This window comes from Propithecus coquereli, unplaced genomic scaffold, assembly GCF_000956105.1.
Source record: "Propithecus coquereli isolate 6110/MARCELLA unplaced genomic scaffold, Pcoq_1.0 Scaffold42, whole genome shotgun sequence".
Classification (NCBI taxonomy): domain Eukaryota; kingdom Metazoa; phylum Chordata; class Mammalia; order Primates; family Indriidae; genus Propithecus; species Propithecus coquereli.
The window spans coordinates 6,745,678-6,763,840 of record NW_012149952.1 but is presented as its reverse complement, the minus strand read 5'-3'; the positions used below and the strand labels follow the sequence as shown (position 1 = coordinate 6,763,840).

At 39.4% G+C, this 18,163-nt stretch overlaps 1 protein-coding gene and 1 pseudogene across 3 annotated transcripts in view; both read left to right on the top strand.

Moving 5' to 3' along the window:
- Positions 1 to 18,163, top strand: part of ENOX2 (ecto-NOX disulfide-thiol exchanger 2) — a 329,989-nt gene that overhangs the window by 247,116 nt on the left and 64,710 nt on the right. For all 3 annotated transcript variants that reach the window (XM_012653274.1, XM_012653275.1, XM_012653276.1), the window contains 2 exons: positions 4,244 to 4,378; positions 16,785 to 16,940. In XM_012653274.1, coding sequence (XP_012508728.1) covers positions 4,244 to 4,378; positions 16,785 to 16,940 — 291 coding nt within the window. The remainder of the gene's footprint in view (positions 1 to 4,243; positions 4,379 to 16,784; positions 16,941 to 18,163) is intronic.
- On the top strand, positions 9,406 to 9,827 carry LOC105817560 (annotated as a pseudogene).

Sequence of the window (18,163 nt, the reverse complement as noted above, 5' to 3'; positions counted from 1 at the left end):
CCTTATCTCCTCCACCCCCAACCTCAAACATACACCCAAACTCATTCTAGCAGCTTTGATTACTCCTCTGTGTTCCCATAGCACTTTACTCATAGTTTTATTACAGTACTTATTACAATAATATATATTTGGTTGCTTACATGTCTGTGACTCTCACTATATTTCAAGTTCTTCCAGAGAAGTAAATGAGTTTTGTTCATCTCTGTAGTCCTAGTTACTAGCACATAACCAGGCATGTAGTGAGACCCAAAAAAGTTTAGTTTGGAGAAAAGGAGTGAGAGCATAAGCAAACATATGAAAATCAAATTCTAGATAAAATGTTATGAGAATACATAGGAAGGAGTAATTAATTCCAGTGAGGTGGTTTCACAGACAAGGTGGCATTTGAGATGACCCTTGAAAAATGAGTAGGATTTGACAGGTGGAGATGAGTGTTGGGGGAGTGGAAGGGGAAATGAAAAGGACATTTAAGGCAGAATGGCTTAAGAATTTAAGAACTGCATTCATTGAGGCAAAATAATGCTGTTAATTATATATGTTTCTTATCTGTTTATATAGACAAGCCTAACAGACACTCTACTTGCTAACATTTTAACAAGCACTTGGAACTATAATACATTTTGTAAAATAGTAATACTGTGTTGTCCTTTCAAAAAAAAAAACCTGATAATTTCAAGCATTGTCTCCCCCGAAGCCCCTACTCCCTCCCCAAATTAGTTCATAGTTTGGCTAAGTTGGTACATTGTAAATTCTCATTCTTTGACCTCAGAATCCTTTGTGGATAGGGGTTCCTGGTTTTCTTATGTTTCCTAAGACTGCAGAGCCAATGAGTAGCCAAGCTGTTGCAAGAAATTATTTTTCGCATTGGGGCCCAGTCCTTTTAAAACTACCTGTCATCTGGGAGTCATTCTCCAACCACCAGAGAAAATAGAAGTGCAGACTCCATAATCTCTAAAGGTCCCTTTCAGCTATAACATTCCCAAAAATCTTGTCTCTCCTAGCTAGGGAGTTTGGGAGTCCACGTGGACCTTATTATCACTATGTAAACTCTCAATCCAAAGGATATTTGGTGCCCCATGTTTGTTTTCTTGATAATATTTACAAGAAGGTTATTTCTAGTCTTTGGATATAACTTTGTGAGAGAGCACTGAAAGCTGGATATGAGGACTAGAGTTCCTACAGATGGAGAAATCACCAATTCTGAAATGTGACTTCTTACTGCAGTAAATGAATGATTAGCACCACCAATCACTGTGTATGTGTGTGTGTGTGTGTGTGTGTGTGTGTGTGTGTGTGTGTGTGTGTGTGGTTCATGGGGGAGGAGGCAAAGGCAGCACAGAAGAATGACAAAAATCAATATTTCAGAAATAATGTTTTTGGACACTTGCATTTGCTTGTTCTGCCTAATGAGTGACCCAAATAGCACATGTATAAATAACCTGGCTAAGGTCATCCCTGATGTTGCCTTGGACTTTAGCAAACTCCTATTAGAACAGAGTTGCACTGGTCAATGATTCTGTTTTTGTGCCTCACATAGTCATCTAATCTTTGACAAACCAGACAAAAACATACACTGGGGAAAAGAATCCTTATTCAATAAATGGTGCTGGGAAAACTGGATAGCCACGTGTAGAAGACTGAATCAGGATCCACACCTTTCACTTCTCACAAAAATCAACTCACGCTGGGTAACAGACTTAAACCTAAGGAGTGAAACTATTAGAATTCTAGAGGAAAATGTTGGAAATACTCTTCTAGACATTGGCCTAGGCAAAGAATTTATGAAGAAGACCCCAAAGGCAATCACAGCAACAACAAAAATAAATAAATGGGACCTGATCAAATTAAAAAGCTTCTGCACAGCCAAAGAAACTGTCACAAGAGCAAACAGACATCCTACAGAATGGGAGAAAATTTTCGCATGCTACAAATCCGATAAAGGGCTGATAACTAGAATCTATTTAGAACTCAGGAAAATCAGCAAGAAAAAAATCGAACAACCCTATCAAAAAGTGGGCAAAGGACATGAACAGAAACTTTTTGAAAGAAGACAGAATGGCCAAAAAACATATGAAAAAATGCTCAACATCTCTAATCATCAGGGAAATGCAAATCAAAACCGCAATGAGATATCACTTACCTCCAGTGAGAATGGCCTTTATCAAAAGGTCCCAAAACAATAAATGTTGGTGTGGATGCGGAGAGATAGGAACACTCATACACTGCTGGTGGGACTGCAAACTAGTGCAACCTCTGTGGAAAGCAATATGGAGATACCTCAAAGAGCTACAAGTAGATCTTCCATTTGATCCAGCAATCCCATTACTGGGCATCTACCCAAAAGAACAAATGACACTCTATGAAAAAGACACCTGCACCCGAATGTTTATAGCAGCACAATTCACAACTGCAAAGATGTGGAAACAACCCAAGTGCCCATCAATACATGAGTGCATTAATAAAATGTGGTATATGTATACCATGGAGTACTATTCAGCTTTAAGAAACAATGGTGATATAGCACCTCTTATATACTCCTGGATAGAGCTGGAACACATTCTACTAAGTGAAGTATCCCAAGGATGGAAAAATAAGCACCACATCTATTCACCAGCAAATTGGTTTCACTGATCAACACATAAGTGCACATATAAGAATAACATTTATTGGGTGTCGGCCAGGTGGGAGGAGGGAGGAGGGGATGGGTATATACATACATAACGAGTGCGATGCGCACCATCCGGAGGATGGACATGCTTGAAGGTCTGACTTCGGCGGGGGAGGGGCAAGGGCAACATACATAACCTAAACATCTGTACCCCCATAATATGCTGAAATAAAAAAAATAGAAAAAAAGCCTGTAATCAATAAAAATATATTCAGATAATATCAAAAAAAAAAAAAGAACAGAGTTGCCTTTAGGGGAATAATTGGTAGAAGTGCATACTGGGAGGTAGGAGAAAAGCCATGGAAAGTTTTTTCTGTGGCTATCAGTAGTCAGAGGAAAATTTCCCAAAATAAAAGTCTTCCGTGCTCAGGTGACATATCTCTCCCAATAGTATGTACATGCATATGCATAAATAACCCACTTCAGTGTCTTTGCTTGTCATTCCTGCTCTTGGGATGTCTTCCTTCCCCCCTCTTCTCTACCTGTCTAATAACTACCCATCACTCAAGACATGCTCTGTAGAAATCTGGTCCATTCTTTCAAGCCCTATCTTCTCCATAAAGTATTTCCTACCTACTCAGGCCACAGTAGCACTTCATTCCTTAAACTTTAGTGACATTTCTGGTCTATACCTTTCAAGTCTTTCATTGTTTCCTAATTATTTAATTGGAGATAGTAAAGCATAGTGGCCAAAAATGACCTTGGACAATATATGTGACCTTTCATAACTTCTCACTTATTAAATGGAGATATAAATAAATAGTCCCTACCTCATGGGGTTGTTCTGAAGGTTCAATGAGAATAAATCTTTGCCAAGTGCATATGACCTGGCATATGGCAAGTGTTCAACAATTAGTGGTAGTGGTGAGTGGAAGTGGTAAAAGTAGTGATAATGGTAATAATCATCACCGTCTTCATCAATCTCTTCAACTAGATCATACAACCTTTGAGGACAGGGGCTATAATTCCCGTCTGCTTTTTCTCTGGTATTAACCCCCAAGATATTCATTTGGCTAATTTGATGTCTATGATTGTGTGTCCGGCTCTATTCAATAGTACTGCCTCAAAGATATGAAATTACATCAGGAGTATAATTTCACATTTTATTGCCAACTACGGAAGCCCTGGGATGTTTTCCCTTGGTTTCCATGCATGAGTAGTTTGGATGGAAGCTGCTAAAGTAATCATATACTGGTAGACTATGAGAAAAATAGGAAACTTCTTAATCATCCCAAGCTCCTGTAGTGTATATACTTGGAAAATTAAAAGGAGAGAAGGAAGGAAGGAAGGAAAGGAGGGAGGGGGAGAGAGAGAGTGAGAGAGAGAGAGAGAGAGAGAGAGGGAAACACTTACATTAAAATACCATCTGGTAAATTACTTTCAAATTCTATGACTTATTTCCAGTTCAAGCTGTATTATTTTAACCCTTGTAAGAAAGCTGGCATTGAGGTCTTATCTACCACTTGTGTATCAGGCCATTTTTGTAAAGAGCTTGCCAGAATTTATGTTGATAAGTAAACTAGATACTAGAACCTTCACACAAAAAAAATTATTTTGCTTGTCATTTCTTTTTAGCTGATAGTAATAGAACTCTGAATGTGGATTCCACTGCAATGACACTACCTATGTCTGATCCAACTGCATGGGCCACAGCAATGAATAATCTTGGAATGGCACCGCTGGGAATTGCCGGACAACCAATTTTACCTGGTATGTTATTTTTAATCACCTCACAAGTGCTTCTTTTATTGACCATGTGGTAATAAATATAACAGTATGACACAATTTATTTTGAAGTTGACATTTACCAGACTTTGCCTAGAGTGTGCATTTTTGTAATATGAGCTTTATAGCTTGGGTGGCCAGTAGTTACTAGTATACTCCCTATTGCACTTTGGACAAGCTCAGGGTATACCTGACACAAGAGAGGGTCATTGCACATTTAAACATATCATTGAAGTAGAATTTTGGCAAGGAACTACAAAGTTTGTCTAATTTTATAGGTTTCATAGAGGAGGCAAATAAACATGGAGATGGAAAGAGAACTGACTTAGACATCCCTAAAATCTTAGATTCATAAAGGATAAGAAAGGAGATGGTGAGGGATAGCCCAAAGACTATTTTTAACATTGAATAACTGTGTGTAAATAAGTATATATTTACATATAGATACACACACACACACACACATATATACATACATATATATTATGTGACCCATAAGAGAATGGGCCTGGTGGACTAACTCCATCTCCACTAAAAATAGAAGAAAAACATCACAGAATCTGAAGAGTTTAGTTTAGGCACAGAAATGTTTCTTGACAGTCAGAGCTATTTAACCATTACAGTGGGTTTGTGAAGACATTAGGGAATTGCCATCTCAGGGAGCCTGAGGTGGCTTTTTAAACAGCCTAAACATTAATCTCCCCAGATTCATTTCATTGTGATCCTACTTAAAAGCACAACAGGACCATGGCAGTCTAGAACCTTGCTACTCAAACTGTACTCTGCATAACCTGGGAACTATTTAGAATCCCAAAACCACAGGCCCCAGAGCAAACTTACTGAATCAAAAGCTGCATTTTAGCAAAAACCCCAGGTGATTCACAGGCACATTGAAGTTGAGAAACAGATCTAGAGTGATGCCACTTTGCCATGCCATTTGTTTATATAGTTAGCCATTCCCTCCCCACCAAAAAATAAATTCACAATTCCAGCTTAGATTTTAAATCCTTATAGGTTATAATGAGGGCAAAGAAGGTTAGGCAGCAATACTAATAATAAATTAAGAAATGTTGTTACATTGAAAGCCAGGAAACAAGCATAAAAGTGGGCAAACATGAAGAAAAAATGATATGTGAATGAGAAATTGATGGGAGAAAAGAAGCCCAAATTCTATATATGGCAGAGGCAAAGAACTGTTTCCCCAAAGTATAATTCATAACATGGGTTGTAATTGGCTAAACTACATTTTTCTCCATTAGACAAACCATGTTTGAAATGAACAACAGGGATCCTTAAAGGGCTAGGATGATTGGACCATGGATCTCCTTAGATTTTAAATGACTAGTTGGGCCAATCTGGGATCAATGGATGTTACTATAGGAGCTAGTATTGCAGAGTGGTTAAGCTCTCAGACTCTGGATTCAATGTGCCTGGCTTCCAAGCCAGTTTCTTTCACTGTTTGATCTCAGGCAGTTATATATCTTCTGAGACTCAATTTCATCATCCACAAAGTCACATTAATAATACCTAACTGCTAGGGTTGTTGTGAAAATTAAATCATGCTTTGCACATGCCTGGCACATACTAGGTGCTCAAAAATGTTAGCTATTAAGATGCTTTTAAAATAATTAATATACTTCTCATAGACATTTCTCATGGAAGTAATGACTTTTTATTTACTGTTTATTGTTTCCTTATAATAGAATTCATTATATTATTTTATAGCTCCATGTGGAGTGGTCCTGAGTCACAATTGCTTCTACTCTAAGGCGATAAGACAACCTGATTTAGCTCAAATATTCCCAGTTTTTGGCAGTCTTGACCATATGGGTAGATGTCCCTGGAAAAATCTTGAGGCCACATCTGCTGTGAGGCCAAGGGAACTAAATGTTAACTGATAACATATTATCTGTAAATCACCATATGTAAGCATAAATCTATACTCACGAAGTAATCTTCAGTACTTAGCCACCCATCTATAACAAGGAGCAGAAAAGGCCTAGCACTGAAAACACAAATGCTTCTGAGCAATCATTACAGGCCTAAAGTTTGAGCTGGGGTCAATAATAGAGCTAGAAAATAGGGATGGGTTTTCTTCACAGTGGCTCAGAGGGCTTCTTCTACAGAGATAGTATCTTGCTTAGCGCTTAACAACACAGGCCCTGAAGTCAGACTGCTTGGATTTGAGTCCTTGCTCTGCCTCTTGCTAACTACATGACCTTGAGCAAGTTACTTGACCTCTCTGTTCCTCAGTTTCCCCATCTGTAAAATGGGAATAATTATAGTATCTACTTCATAGGATTGCTGTAAAGATTAAATAATATACTTAGCACAATTCTTGGCATATAATAAGCACTCAATAAAGGTTAACTGTTGTTATTATTACTATTAGTAGTACTGTATGCTCTTCGACATAAAGAAAGTACTAGCATACTTCCTTCAAATGGTTGCTAAACTCCCACTTAAATTGAAAGTATTTGGGTGCTATGCAGCCACTGTCAACTTTGATGAGTGTTCTGCCCATCCAGTTCCAACCCAAACATTTGAAACCTCAATAGTGGTTTTAATTTCTACCTCTAGCCCCATTTCCTTATATCTTATTGTCTTAAGGACTGTAAAGAAATGGCTTCTTTAGAGTCCCCTTCAACCTGTGATTCAGTGATCTTACCTGTTGCTATTCTCTAAGGAAAATTACTCTTTGGAAACCTGGTCTTAGAAATGCTGATAATTAGTTCAATAGTTCCCTTCTTGTCTTAAAGTACATGCGGCAATAACATTGAGCTGAGGCATACTTTGTAAAACTATGTATACAATAGCTTGAGTTATGTGCAAACTGGTTTTTCTCCTCTATATTATTTTAGGAAGGCAGTTTACCATGAGATTAGAACATGGGTTCTGGATCCATATTGCCTAAGTTCAAATCCCTGTCTGCAATTAACTAGCTGTGTGACCTTTGGCAAATTACTTAACCTCTCGATGCCTCAGTTTCTTCATCTGTAAAATGGAGATAGTAATAGCACCTATGTTATAGAGTTATTATGAGGATTAACAAGTTAATACATGTAAAGTCTTAGAATGATGTCTGGCTCACAGTAATCCCTCCATTAACTCAGCTATTATTATTATTGTTTCAAGTTCACATATGATATATGGCTCACAAATAAATAGAATTATCTTTACGCTTAACAATAGTGAAGGACAATGAATGCAGGAGTGAAATTTTCTCCTGGTGAAACACCGGACAGTGACAGGTAATAACAGTATGTGTCTGACGTGCTAACACCTGCTCATTGTAAATCTGGTGGGGATTTCCACCGGAATGGAAGGTTGGCACCACACTCCAATGCTGCCTGTGCTTCTTGCCAAGGTCTGGAGGACACGTGCCTGCTATCTTTAACAATGTTATGTTTTAACTAAATGGGTTAAAATATCTCCCTAATCCTCTCCTCATCCCACTCCCAAGATTCCTTAAAATGGAAAAGGCAGCAAATAAGCCTCATGGAGCTGATCCCTGAAGTCACACATTGATATCTCAGTAATTCAGCTACTTTTCTGCCCCTCTGCCCCGGGAAGCTTCCTCCTGCGACAGCAGACCTGTCTTTGTCCTCTCTCATCTGGCCTGTCTGTGACAAGAGAAAAGGCTTTTGGAATTGATGAAAAACAAATGATACGTAAGCCTCCTTGACTTCCCCCAGAGAGTTCAAGTCTTTACTATCATGGATGTCGAGTCTCTTGGACACACACTTGTCATGAAGGCAATGTCTGGCATAATTATTATATTCATTGAGTGGGGAGTAGAGACAGGACATCTCTGGGGTTTAGTGTGGAGCTCCCTTTCAACTACCATGGTGTTTTGTACAGCTGCTGTTCAATAAAGTTAATCCACTATGATGGAAGATCGGGAGGTCCTCTCTGGCTGACAGCTATGTTTCCTGCAAGAGTATTTGCTTTGCCAACCTGGTCAAATAAGACTAATGTTACTTTTCACATGAAGAAGGGCACCTAAAATAGGCTGGCCTTCTGGTTAAAGAGCATTGTTCTGCCCCAGTCATCCCAGATGAATCCAAAAATAGACCCATTAAGGGATACTTGTTGAATACTTCTTTCTGCTTCCTTATTTTCCCCTAAATTGAAATATCCTTAGCAGCCAAGTGTAGAGCCTGTGAAGTCCAAAAGGAAGAGTCCCTCATTATGGTATCTCCACTATATTGACTATGCCTACTCCATAATGAGAGATATAGGAAATGGACTTGTGGGCCTTATTCCCAGAGCAAAACCTTGCCCATTCTTCAGGAGATAGTTCTCACTGGACACAACAGGTCAACTCTGATGGGAATAGAAAGAAAGAAAGAATGAGGTTGTGTGACACATGACACACCATTGCTCCATAAACTCCTCAAGGAGGCCTGGACTTGAGTTTGTATTATTATTATTATTATTATTATTATTTGTTTGAGACAGAGTCTCACTCTGTTGCCCGGGCTAGAGTGCCGTGGCATCAGCCTAGCTCACAGCAACCTCAAAATCCTGGATTCAAGCAATCCTACTGCCTCAGCCTCCCAAGTAGCTGGGACTACAGGCATGTGCCACCATTCCTGGATAATTTTTTCTACATGTTTTTAGTTGTCCAGCTAATTTATTTCTATTTTTAGTAGAGACGGGCTCTCGCTCTTGCTCAGGCTGGTCTCGAACTCCTGAGCTCAAACAATCCACCCGCCTCAGCCTCCCAGAGTGCTAGGATTACAGGTACGAGCCACCGTGCCCAGCTGTATTATTATTAATATTGTCTACAAATAGAATATTCTTTCAGTGATGAATAAGTTGAGATTCTGAGAAAGGAGAATATTGTTCATCATCATTGTAGATGCTTTACCAAGAGCCAATAGTATGTAAAGATTATACCAAATAGAATTGTCTCTCCAAAACAAGCTTGAATCCTACCCAGTGATAGTATTCTCAAGACTCCTCATGGAACACGTCCATGCCTAGAGATAGCCAGTTAAGCCTCCAAGATGTCATACATGCTCCCACACCTACTCAAATGGCTGGCAGGTAGATTAGGTCATCCTTTCAAAGAAAGATCAAGCTGTCATCATGGTTTGGACATGATTGGTTTGGACATGATTGGAACACTAATTGTATGAATATGGATGAAGTTCTATATAGTACAGCTGGAAAGGTTAAAAATCTTGCAGTTACTTATCTTGTGGATATTACAGAAGTACCTGACTTCAACAAAATGCATGATCCATGTACTGTCATGTATTTCTTCAGAAACAAGCACATCATGATTGACTTGGGTACTGGCAACAATGACAAGATTAACTGGCCCATGGAGGACAAATAGGAGATGGTCAACATAATAGAGACTGTGGATTGAGGTGCCCATAAAGGCTGAGGCCTGGTCTTGTCTTCCACAAAATACAGATACTGAGGCACTCATCATCACAGTATGTGTAGATAAATGTTGTGGAGCTGTTTTCATGTGGAAATATTTTGAACTATTTAAAGCCTTTGGAAAAGTACATGAAGCTCAAGAGCTGGAGAACCTTTGAGATAAGGATTGCATGGCCTTAACTCACTGAAATAAATAAATACATGGCGATAGATCAATTGTTAAAAAAAAAGAAAGACTCACCATGGAATCTATTAGGAAGGGACTGAGTGAGGCCTCCTGTATGCAAGGTAATGCGTGAAGCCCTGGGAGGAAAGTAATGAACAAAAAAGACAAAGATTCCTGCTCTCATACTGACTCCAGGACTTTGAGAACCCCCATATTCTCTTCCTAATAAAACCTATTCTCAGGTATGAGCTGCCTCTTGACTGGCAACAGCTCAAAGGCTTCCATTCCAATTTGTTCATTTGTTCCTTTATTCATCCATCCATTCGTTAAAAATAAATTGAGCTACATCAAGAGGATCCAAAATTGGCATGGTACAATCTTTGCCTTCGAGCTCAGAGTCCAGTGGCAGAGGCAACAAAGTAAATAGCACTACACTACAGTGTAGCAAGTGTCATAGTAGAAACATATACAGAAGTATTGTTTCAGCCACAGTGGGGTGAGGGGGACTGTTAGGTAGATGGTGGTGGTCAGGGAAGGTTCACAGAAGAGACAACATTTGAGCTAGGTGTCCAGAAATATATAGGAGTGTGTCAAAGGGAAAACAAAGAACTAGGAACAATGTAGGCAGAGGAAACAGTGCATTTAGTGACTGGAAGGGATGCAAGAGTATATAGTATGGAGAAAATGGTTAACTATTGAGTTGAATTACATCACTTCATTCCACAAAGACTTTGAGGCAGCTTATAAGAAAGATTACAATATATGAAAAAATTACAAATAAAATAAATCAGCATCTGGGAAAATATAAATGAGAATAAAAGGTGAAGACCAGGCAGGGAGGTTAATTAAAATTCAGATGTGAGGGTCATAGGATCCCATCCAGTTTCTAAAGTTGAGCTGCACCTGTGATGAGGCAGCCAAAACAAAAAATAAATAAAAAAGGGGGAAACCTGGCCAGTTATATAATTTACATTTTCCATGAAAAGAAAATATACCATTCCTCGGGGACAGTCAAACTTTCATGGCCCTTAATAATGTATGTGTGTGACATTCTAGTTCTGAAAGAAGTTTTTCACAGGGAGTTTCTTGTGTAGGGGAACACACTAAGTGAAACAACTGAGTGATCTCAAAAGCCCAAATACTGGTTTGCAGCTCAGGACCGATCAATATTACTTTCCATAGTCTGCTGTAAAATGTAAAAACTGAAAATATAGTGAATTTGTCCTGAATCTAAATTTGCACGATTGAAAGGACTTGCCTGCCTTTTATTCCGAGATTATAGACTTCCTGTATTTTTGGTTTTAAAATGTTCTATCTTTTATGAACTGCATGAATGGTACATTGGTTAGTTTCTCTGTTATTTATTCCCCATGACTTTTCTTAGCAAATTAAGAGGTTAGCAACCTTAAATATATGTAGGCACAAAATTTTATTTTATTCAATTCCAAAATCCAGAAATCTGGACATCCCACAGATGTAGTGGGAAATGCCCCTCCAAAGGTGTTCACAGCATCTTTGGATGAGAGTCAAGAGCATGACTCTAAAGCTGTTAAATGGCAAGAACACAGTGTAATGAATAGAAAGGATAGAGGAAGATGGGCTAGAAAGGGAAATTTTGCAGAACCTTGCATTAAAGGAATTAGTAGAAATTTGGGATCAAAGTTGAGATATACTGGGGAGAACCTTTGCGAACTGAAATTGTGCCACATGACCCACCCAAGCCCAGTTTGCTAGTTTGTTTGCCATTGTACATGAGCCAGGCCCTGCCTCAACTTTCCAACTGGGCTGAAACAAGTGTTCTGATGATCTTCTGGGGAAGCAGGACAAATGTTGATAGAATTGGAGAGTCATTGTACAAATCTTTGGGAATTTGTACTTCCAAGAGGGCTGGTGATAAGTCCGACATTGTCTCACAGCTCAGCCAGGCTGACCTTAGAAATCTGTGTTCTCTCTTCAAGTTGGCTGTCTTTTAAAGGATCCGTGTAGAGAAGAGGCAATGAGGACTTTAGTGTGTTAAATTTCTCAATACCCAGGCATAATTTTTAATTTTCTAATGAATTTTGTAGGAACTCTAAAGAAATAACAATAATGCCCCAGAAATATATAGCTGAATTGAAATCATAATTTTCTATAAAATAGCTTAATTATACATATATAATTAGATCCTATTTGGACCACTTATTTTGAAATAATCTATGGTTGCATTTCAGCCATTTTCCTGTGAGTACAAACTACCTCCTGGGGCTCAAGGGTCTCTGGAACACCTAAAAGATTAGAAATGCCTTTATGAGGCCATGGGGACTTAGATGAAGAGAAATCATTAAGTGCAGGCAGACACTTTCTGAGGGTGTGAAGGGGCTTCCAGCCAGCCAGAAAGAGGATCCATTTTGTTGCTCATATGCCATGTTTTTCAACATACCTGTTTCACTTTATACCTGCAATTAAATTGACTCATTAAAACAATTTTTTTATTTCAGCATATTACAAGGGTACAAATGTTTAGGTTACGTATATTGCCCTCGCCCCACCCAAATCAGAGCTTCAAGCGTGTCCATCTCCCAGATGGTGCGCGCTGCACCCATTAGGTGTGAATATACCCATCCCCTCCTCCCCCGTCCCATCTGCCTAACACCCAATTAATGTTACTACTGTAAGTGCACAATTGTTATACTACATTGAGAGGCACTGTACTGGTTAAGAGCATTAGAATTAAACCAAGCTGAATTTGAATCCTAGGTCTGCCTCTTACTGGCTATGTAAACTTGAACAAGTAAGTAAACCCCTCTAAGTCTCAGCTTCTTTATCTATAAAATGAAGGATAATAGTACCTAGCTCACAGGTCTATTAGAATGAGATTATATAAAATGCTTAACACAGAGTGTAGCACATTGTAAGCACTCAATAAACAACTATGGTGATGATAATCATTGATGATACAGCATTATAACCATTTGTGTGGCTGTTTCCAAAGTAGAGTATATGTCAAGAATTTTGTCTTACTCATTCCCTCAACCTCAATACCTGGCACAGAATATTGAATGGATGGACATATGGATGACTGATAGCAGCATAGAAATGACATTTGCCTCCATTGTAACTCCCTGGCTCAGATGTATACAGAGAATGGAGGATAATAGTATTGCCAGGTTAAGTGCAAGTTGCTAGGTAGTAGGAAGTCTACGTGGAAACATTGCTTGAAATCGTGTGGTACAGCTGCAACTCTGAGGAGCAAGCTGGCCCAACTAACATACCACATTTGCAGGATTTCCAATGGGCTGGGGCTTGGGAAGTGCATGAATCAGAAAACGGAGTACAAATCAACACCTCATGGCTCTTCCAGCAATGGTCATGCCAAGAGTCAAGAGGGCAGTGGGAAAAGGGTACTAGAAGAGATGGTAAAAGCAAAACAGAACAGAGTATTTATTGTGAAAAGGACTTTGGAGGAATATCTTGGCCTTTTCTATAACCCTTTTATATGATTTCAAATCTTCAGAAGTTTGAATTCCCAACCTAAGTGGCAGTAGTGTGCGTACTTGTTGGTAGTACTCCTCAAGCCAGGCCAGGAGCCTAGAAAAGGGAGAATATTTCTCTGGTGTTTTATTCTCAATGTTTTTAAAATCGTTAGACTTCTTTGATTTTTTAGGTTCTGCAATGCACGTATAAGGCCCATGATTTCAAATCGTTTTCTTTGTTGACATTGGAAATCCACATCCACTTTAGTGCTTGATGGTTAAAAATAAACAAACAAAAAAATAATCAGTGTGATAGAAGCCTTTGAAATGTCATGTATAACCTGCCCTCTAGTAAGTCCTGCTGGGTGGTGTAACCTATGGAACTCATGGCATATTGAACCAAAAGAAGAGGAGTTTATTTTCTCTGGCTTTAGCCATATGTCATGAATACATTTGTTTTAAATGAATTTATAAAATATTAATGTAATCATACCAAACAACAGAGCGGTAAGTACATGAGTCAGGAGTTATATTTATCCTGTGTACTTGTTTTTTGTTTGTCTCTATTTATTAGTAGACAGTACATGGAGACAGGAATTTCCTTCTCAGTCAAAGTTGCAGAACTTGTTTAATGAACTGATGTTTCTGTAATCTGTGGTAAGGTGGAGTTGTGAGTGACAGAGCTATATGAATAACAATGAGGAGACAGGCAGAACAATAAAAGGAAGACAAACATTTCAGTAGGAGGGGGAAAATAGATGGGATTGTTTGGTTGGCACACGATCTAATCTGATCTTTTCCTAAAGAAAATTGACAGTTTGTAAATGGGTGAGATAATGTTAACAATTTCTCTAAAATCTTCTGCACGAGAAATCAAATTTTCCAAAGACATAAATGGCATTCTTAACCACAGTGCCCTTATTCTATAGCATAGGATGACAGGGTATCTGGGGCCTTAAGTTCTCCAAGATGGAAAGGGAAACCTAGACACCACCCACTACACAACTGCATAGAGCCTGACATATAGGAAGTCTATCACGAATGTTTGTGGAATGTGGGAATGAATGCCTGAATCAGTAAATTTATCAGTGTGGGTTTGCACATTTTGAATGGAAGGAAGGAAACTTACCTGTCAGGACTACCTGTCATGCCAGATGTCTTCATATCTTCTCTGTCCTTTCATCCTTTAAGCTAAATGTCATTATTTATCCCCACTTTTACTGAAAACGAGATGGAGGCACACAGATATTAAAAAACTTAATAAACTTCTCTCAAGGTCATGTAACTACTATGTGGAGGAGAGTAGAGGTATGAGAACCACAGGAGGGAGGGGGGAAGGAAGGTGTGTGTGTTTGCATGCATACACACGCGCATGTTGGGTGAGATGACGTAAGAGGGCTAAAAGTAAATATTTTCATAAGGGTAAAAATTCCTCTTGAGAGAGTTTTTTTTCTTCCCAAACATTTCCAGAGCCTTGATATCTCAGAATGACAGGCACGTGAGAGGATGGGGAATGCCCTAGCTTGCTCGGGCTGGTTTTGCAATAAAGGATGCCCATGTGCCCGAGTCACAGGACTCCCTCTTACTGGGATTGTTGGACCTGAAGTTCTGCTTCCGTGGGAATCACAGGTTCTTCCTGCTATTTAGGTCCACCTCTTCCAGCATCTTAGAGAGCTACCTAAGGGACTTCAGGGCTACCTTGAGGACATGCTTACAGGTATTGCCGGTCTGGCCTGTGTGGTACGCATGGTGAAGTCTTTGGGAGTAGGGCCTACTACTGCTACTGCAACTGCAACTGCATTACCAGAACTCGTTATGCAATACTTTGTTTATAGTCCACTGTGCATGGTTCTATAGTGAAGGCAGAGGTGAGGAAACAAAGGAATAGAGTATATTCCCTTCTCTCAAAGAAATGGCATTTTGATATAGAGACAAAATTTAAACAGTGAAATCAGTACAACCCTTAGACCAAAGCAAGTGGGGTTTCTGTCCTGGGCCCACCCCTCAGGGGGCCCTATGCTTTGGAATGCCTACCTCCCTATTTTCTAAGTCCCTCTCCAATTCAAAACACTGGCCAGGCAGGCAGTGTCATCAGGGCAGGTGCTCTGAGTCCAGAGTGGGTCCTGCCTATGTTCTGATCATAAGAAGCACATTTCCTGAAATTTTCTAAGTTCCCCTCCAGTGTGTAGGACTGACCAGAGTGGGCAATGTCATCTGAGTAAGAAGCCCCAGTCTTGAACTAGACCCATGTGGGTCCCAGTCTGAATTTCTCCCCCTTGGGGTGCTCTCTAATCCTCTACCCCACATGTACAGTCAACTAGATGCACCAGGAAGCTTTAGGACTCATGCCTGTGGAATCCTCCCCAGAGTCTTGATTCCATGAGAGTGGCCTGGCAAGTAAACCACTCTAGCTGGCTGGTGTGGTATTTCTTTCATGATATCACATGAGATTGTACCACCAAAATTCTGTCGACACTGATTTGGAGTGAATCAAATTGTGTACATAGATGGGCCCCACAAAAAATACTTGTGTGGGTGCCCTCACACATTCTAGAAGCATGCCTGAATAAAACAAATGATGATGCGAAATAAAATAAAATTCAGTAGCAATGAGTGTAGAACAAACGATTTTTGAATACAGAGTTAAGAATGAATCAGAATTATCTGGAAAGGGCTCTTCAATGAAGGTGACAATTAAGCCAGACCTTAAAGCATGGGGAGAATTTGCAGAGGCTCAGATGATTCCAGGCAGAGAAAACAACATGAACAAAGACACAGAGAGTAGTTATTTATTGAAACTTTTTGTGCTATGTGCTGTGTTAAGCACATTAGATTCATCATTTTGTTTACTCCTCACAGCTCCCTGTAAGGTAGGTGGTATTAACCCTATTTTGCAGATGAGGAAATGGAAGTTCGTCCTGCTAAGCAAATGGTAGAACTAGCTTCCAGGTCTGCCTGGTCCTCCAAACTGTGGGCTTTTAACACCATACTGTACTGTAAAAAGACAGGAAGTGTGTACAAAGGACAGCAAGAAGCCTTACTGGAATGGAACAGAGGGTGTGTGTTTGAAACTAGTAGAGGCAAGATCAATAGACAAGGCACAGTCATGCTATGAAAGACCTTGGATGTCAAAATGAGATGTAGAGACTTAAATAGGCCCTGTCAAACAAAGCAAACAGTGCCATCCTAAAAGGAAAATGCATAACTATAATATAATATTTAAGACCTGGGAATACTGAGTACCATGTTTTTAAAATATTTTGCCTTTGTCTTATAGAAAGACCTTTGATTTGATCTTATAAGGTAACGTGCCTCCACTTATCCTTGCCTTGTGCATGGTGTCATTTAATGTTCTCTCTTCCCTCTCCTTTTCTAGATTTTGATCCTGCTCTTGGAATGATGACTGGAATTCCACCAATAACTCCAATGATGCCTGGATTGGGAATAGTACCTCCACCAATTCCTCCAGATATGCCAGTAGTAAAGGAGATCATACACTGTAAAAGCTGCACGCTCTTCCCTCCAAATCCAAGTAATATTCTGCTTTTTTCTCACACAAGTCACAATGTTTTAGTGTATAAGAAAGCTTTCTTCTTTTCCAAAACTATACCCAAGGGCTTCATAGATGCATGTACAGAAGCTTCACCTAAAACACAGAAGGCAAGAAAATTTTCTCTTACTAGGAAAGGCTGAATTTTATGCACACAACAGTAGATTTTTGTCTGCTGGTTGCAGTACAAATGATGCAACATGTCTCTAAACTGTCTAGTGAAGAATTCAAGTGTGTTCATACAGAAGGAGGCAACCGACACAAATTGCTCAACATCATCATTTGCAGTCTTTCTTTTTCATAACTGGCATACATGCTGGTGGTAGCAGAGAGAGCGTGGTCTGAAGCTACCTAACACACACGAGAATATCTATTTGGTGCTGAGAATCTTCTCTTCCATCACTACCACCTATTCACACACCACTGGAACTATTGCTCTTCAACAAATGGGCTACAACATGCAAGTGAGGTGTGGTTCAACTTACTGGAAGGGCAAAGACGAATAGTGAGACTAAGTCAAACTACTTGTAGCAATCTAGTTCAATGCAGTTCATGTGGAAATGATCTAGGAACTTGAATTGTCAGTAATGAATATGCTTCTCCTTAGATTTGCTTCAAAACATCTGTAAAGATATGGTAGCCATATTTCAGTTAAAATGTAGCAACAACAATAATTGACTCAAGCTTTTTTTCCAGATCCGTTTGGGGTTTTAAATACTTTAAATGAGTAAAAGCTACTTCTGCATGTAACCTAAGCCTCATTAATGATTCTTCCATAGTTCTAGTGGTGCTGGGTGGCATACCAACAGAGCCATTGTTGTAGTACAAAGATTAGAGCTGTTTGTTAAGGGATAAACTCAGGGGTTTAGGTCATAGATCAAGTGACCTTGCCTTATCAAGATAAATATGAACATTTGACACGTGACTTCAGACAAATATTTCATTTCCTACCTTAAATAGAAATCAGTTAATCACGGAATGAGGCCCTCGCAAGGACCCAGATTCTACTTAGTATGGTCTGCTCAATGCTGAGAGGATTGTAGAATCAGTCAGGGTTGGTTGGACAGATCATCTTGGCCCCTTTTGCTAGTGAAAAATGGTCTTAATGCCTTCTTCTGATTTTTGAACTTGGTTGTCAACAGCAGACATCCTTCCAGACCAATAAGAAATCTAGGAGGGCAGCATCTCAGAAGACTGTATTGGGA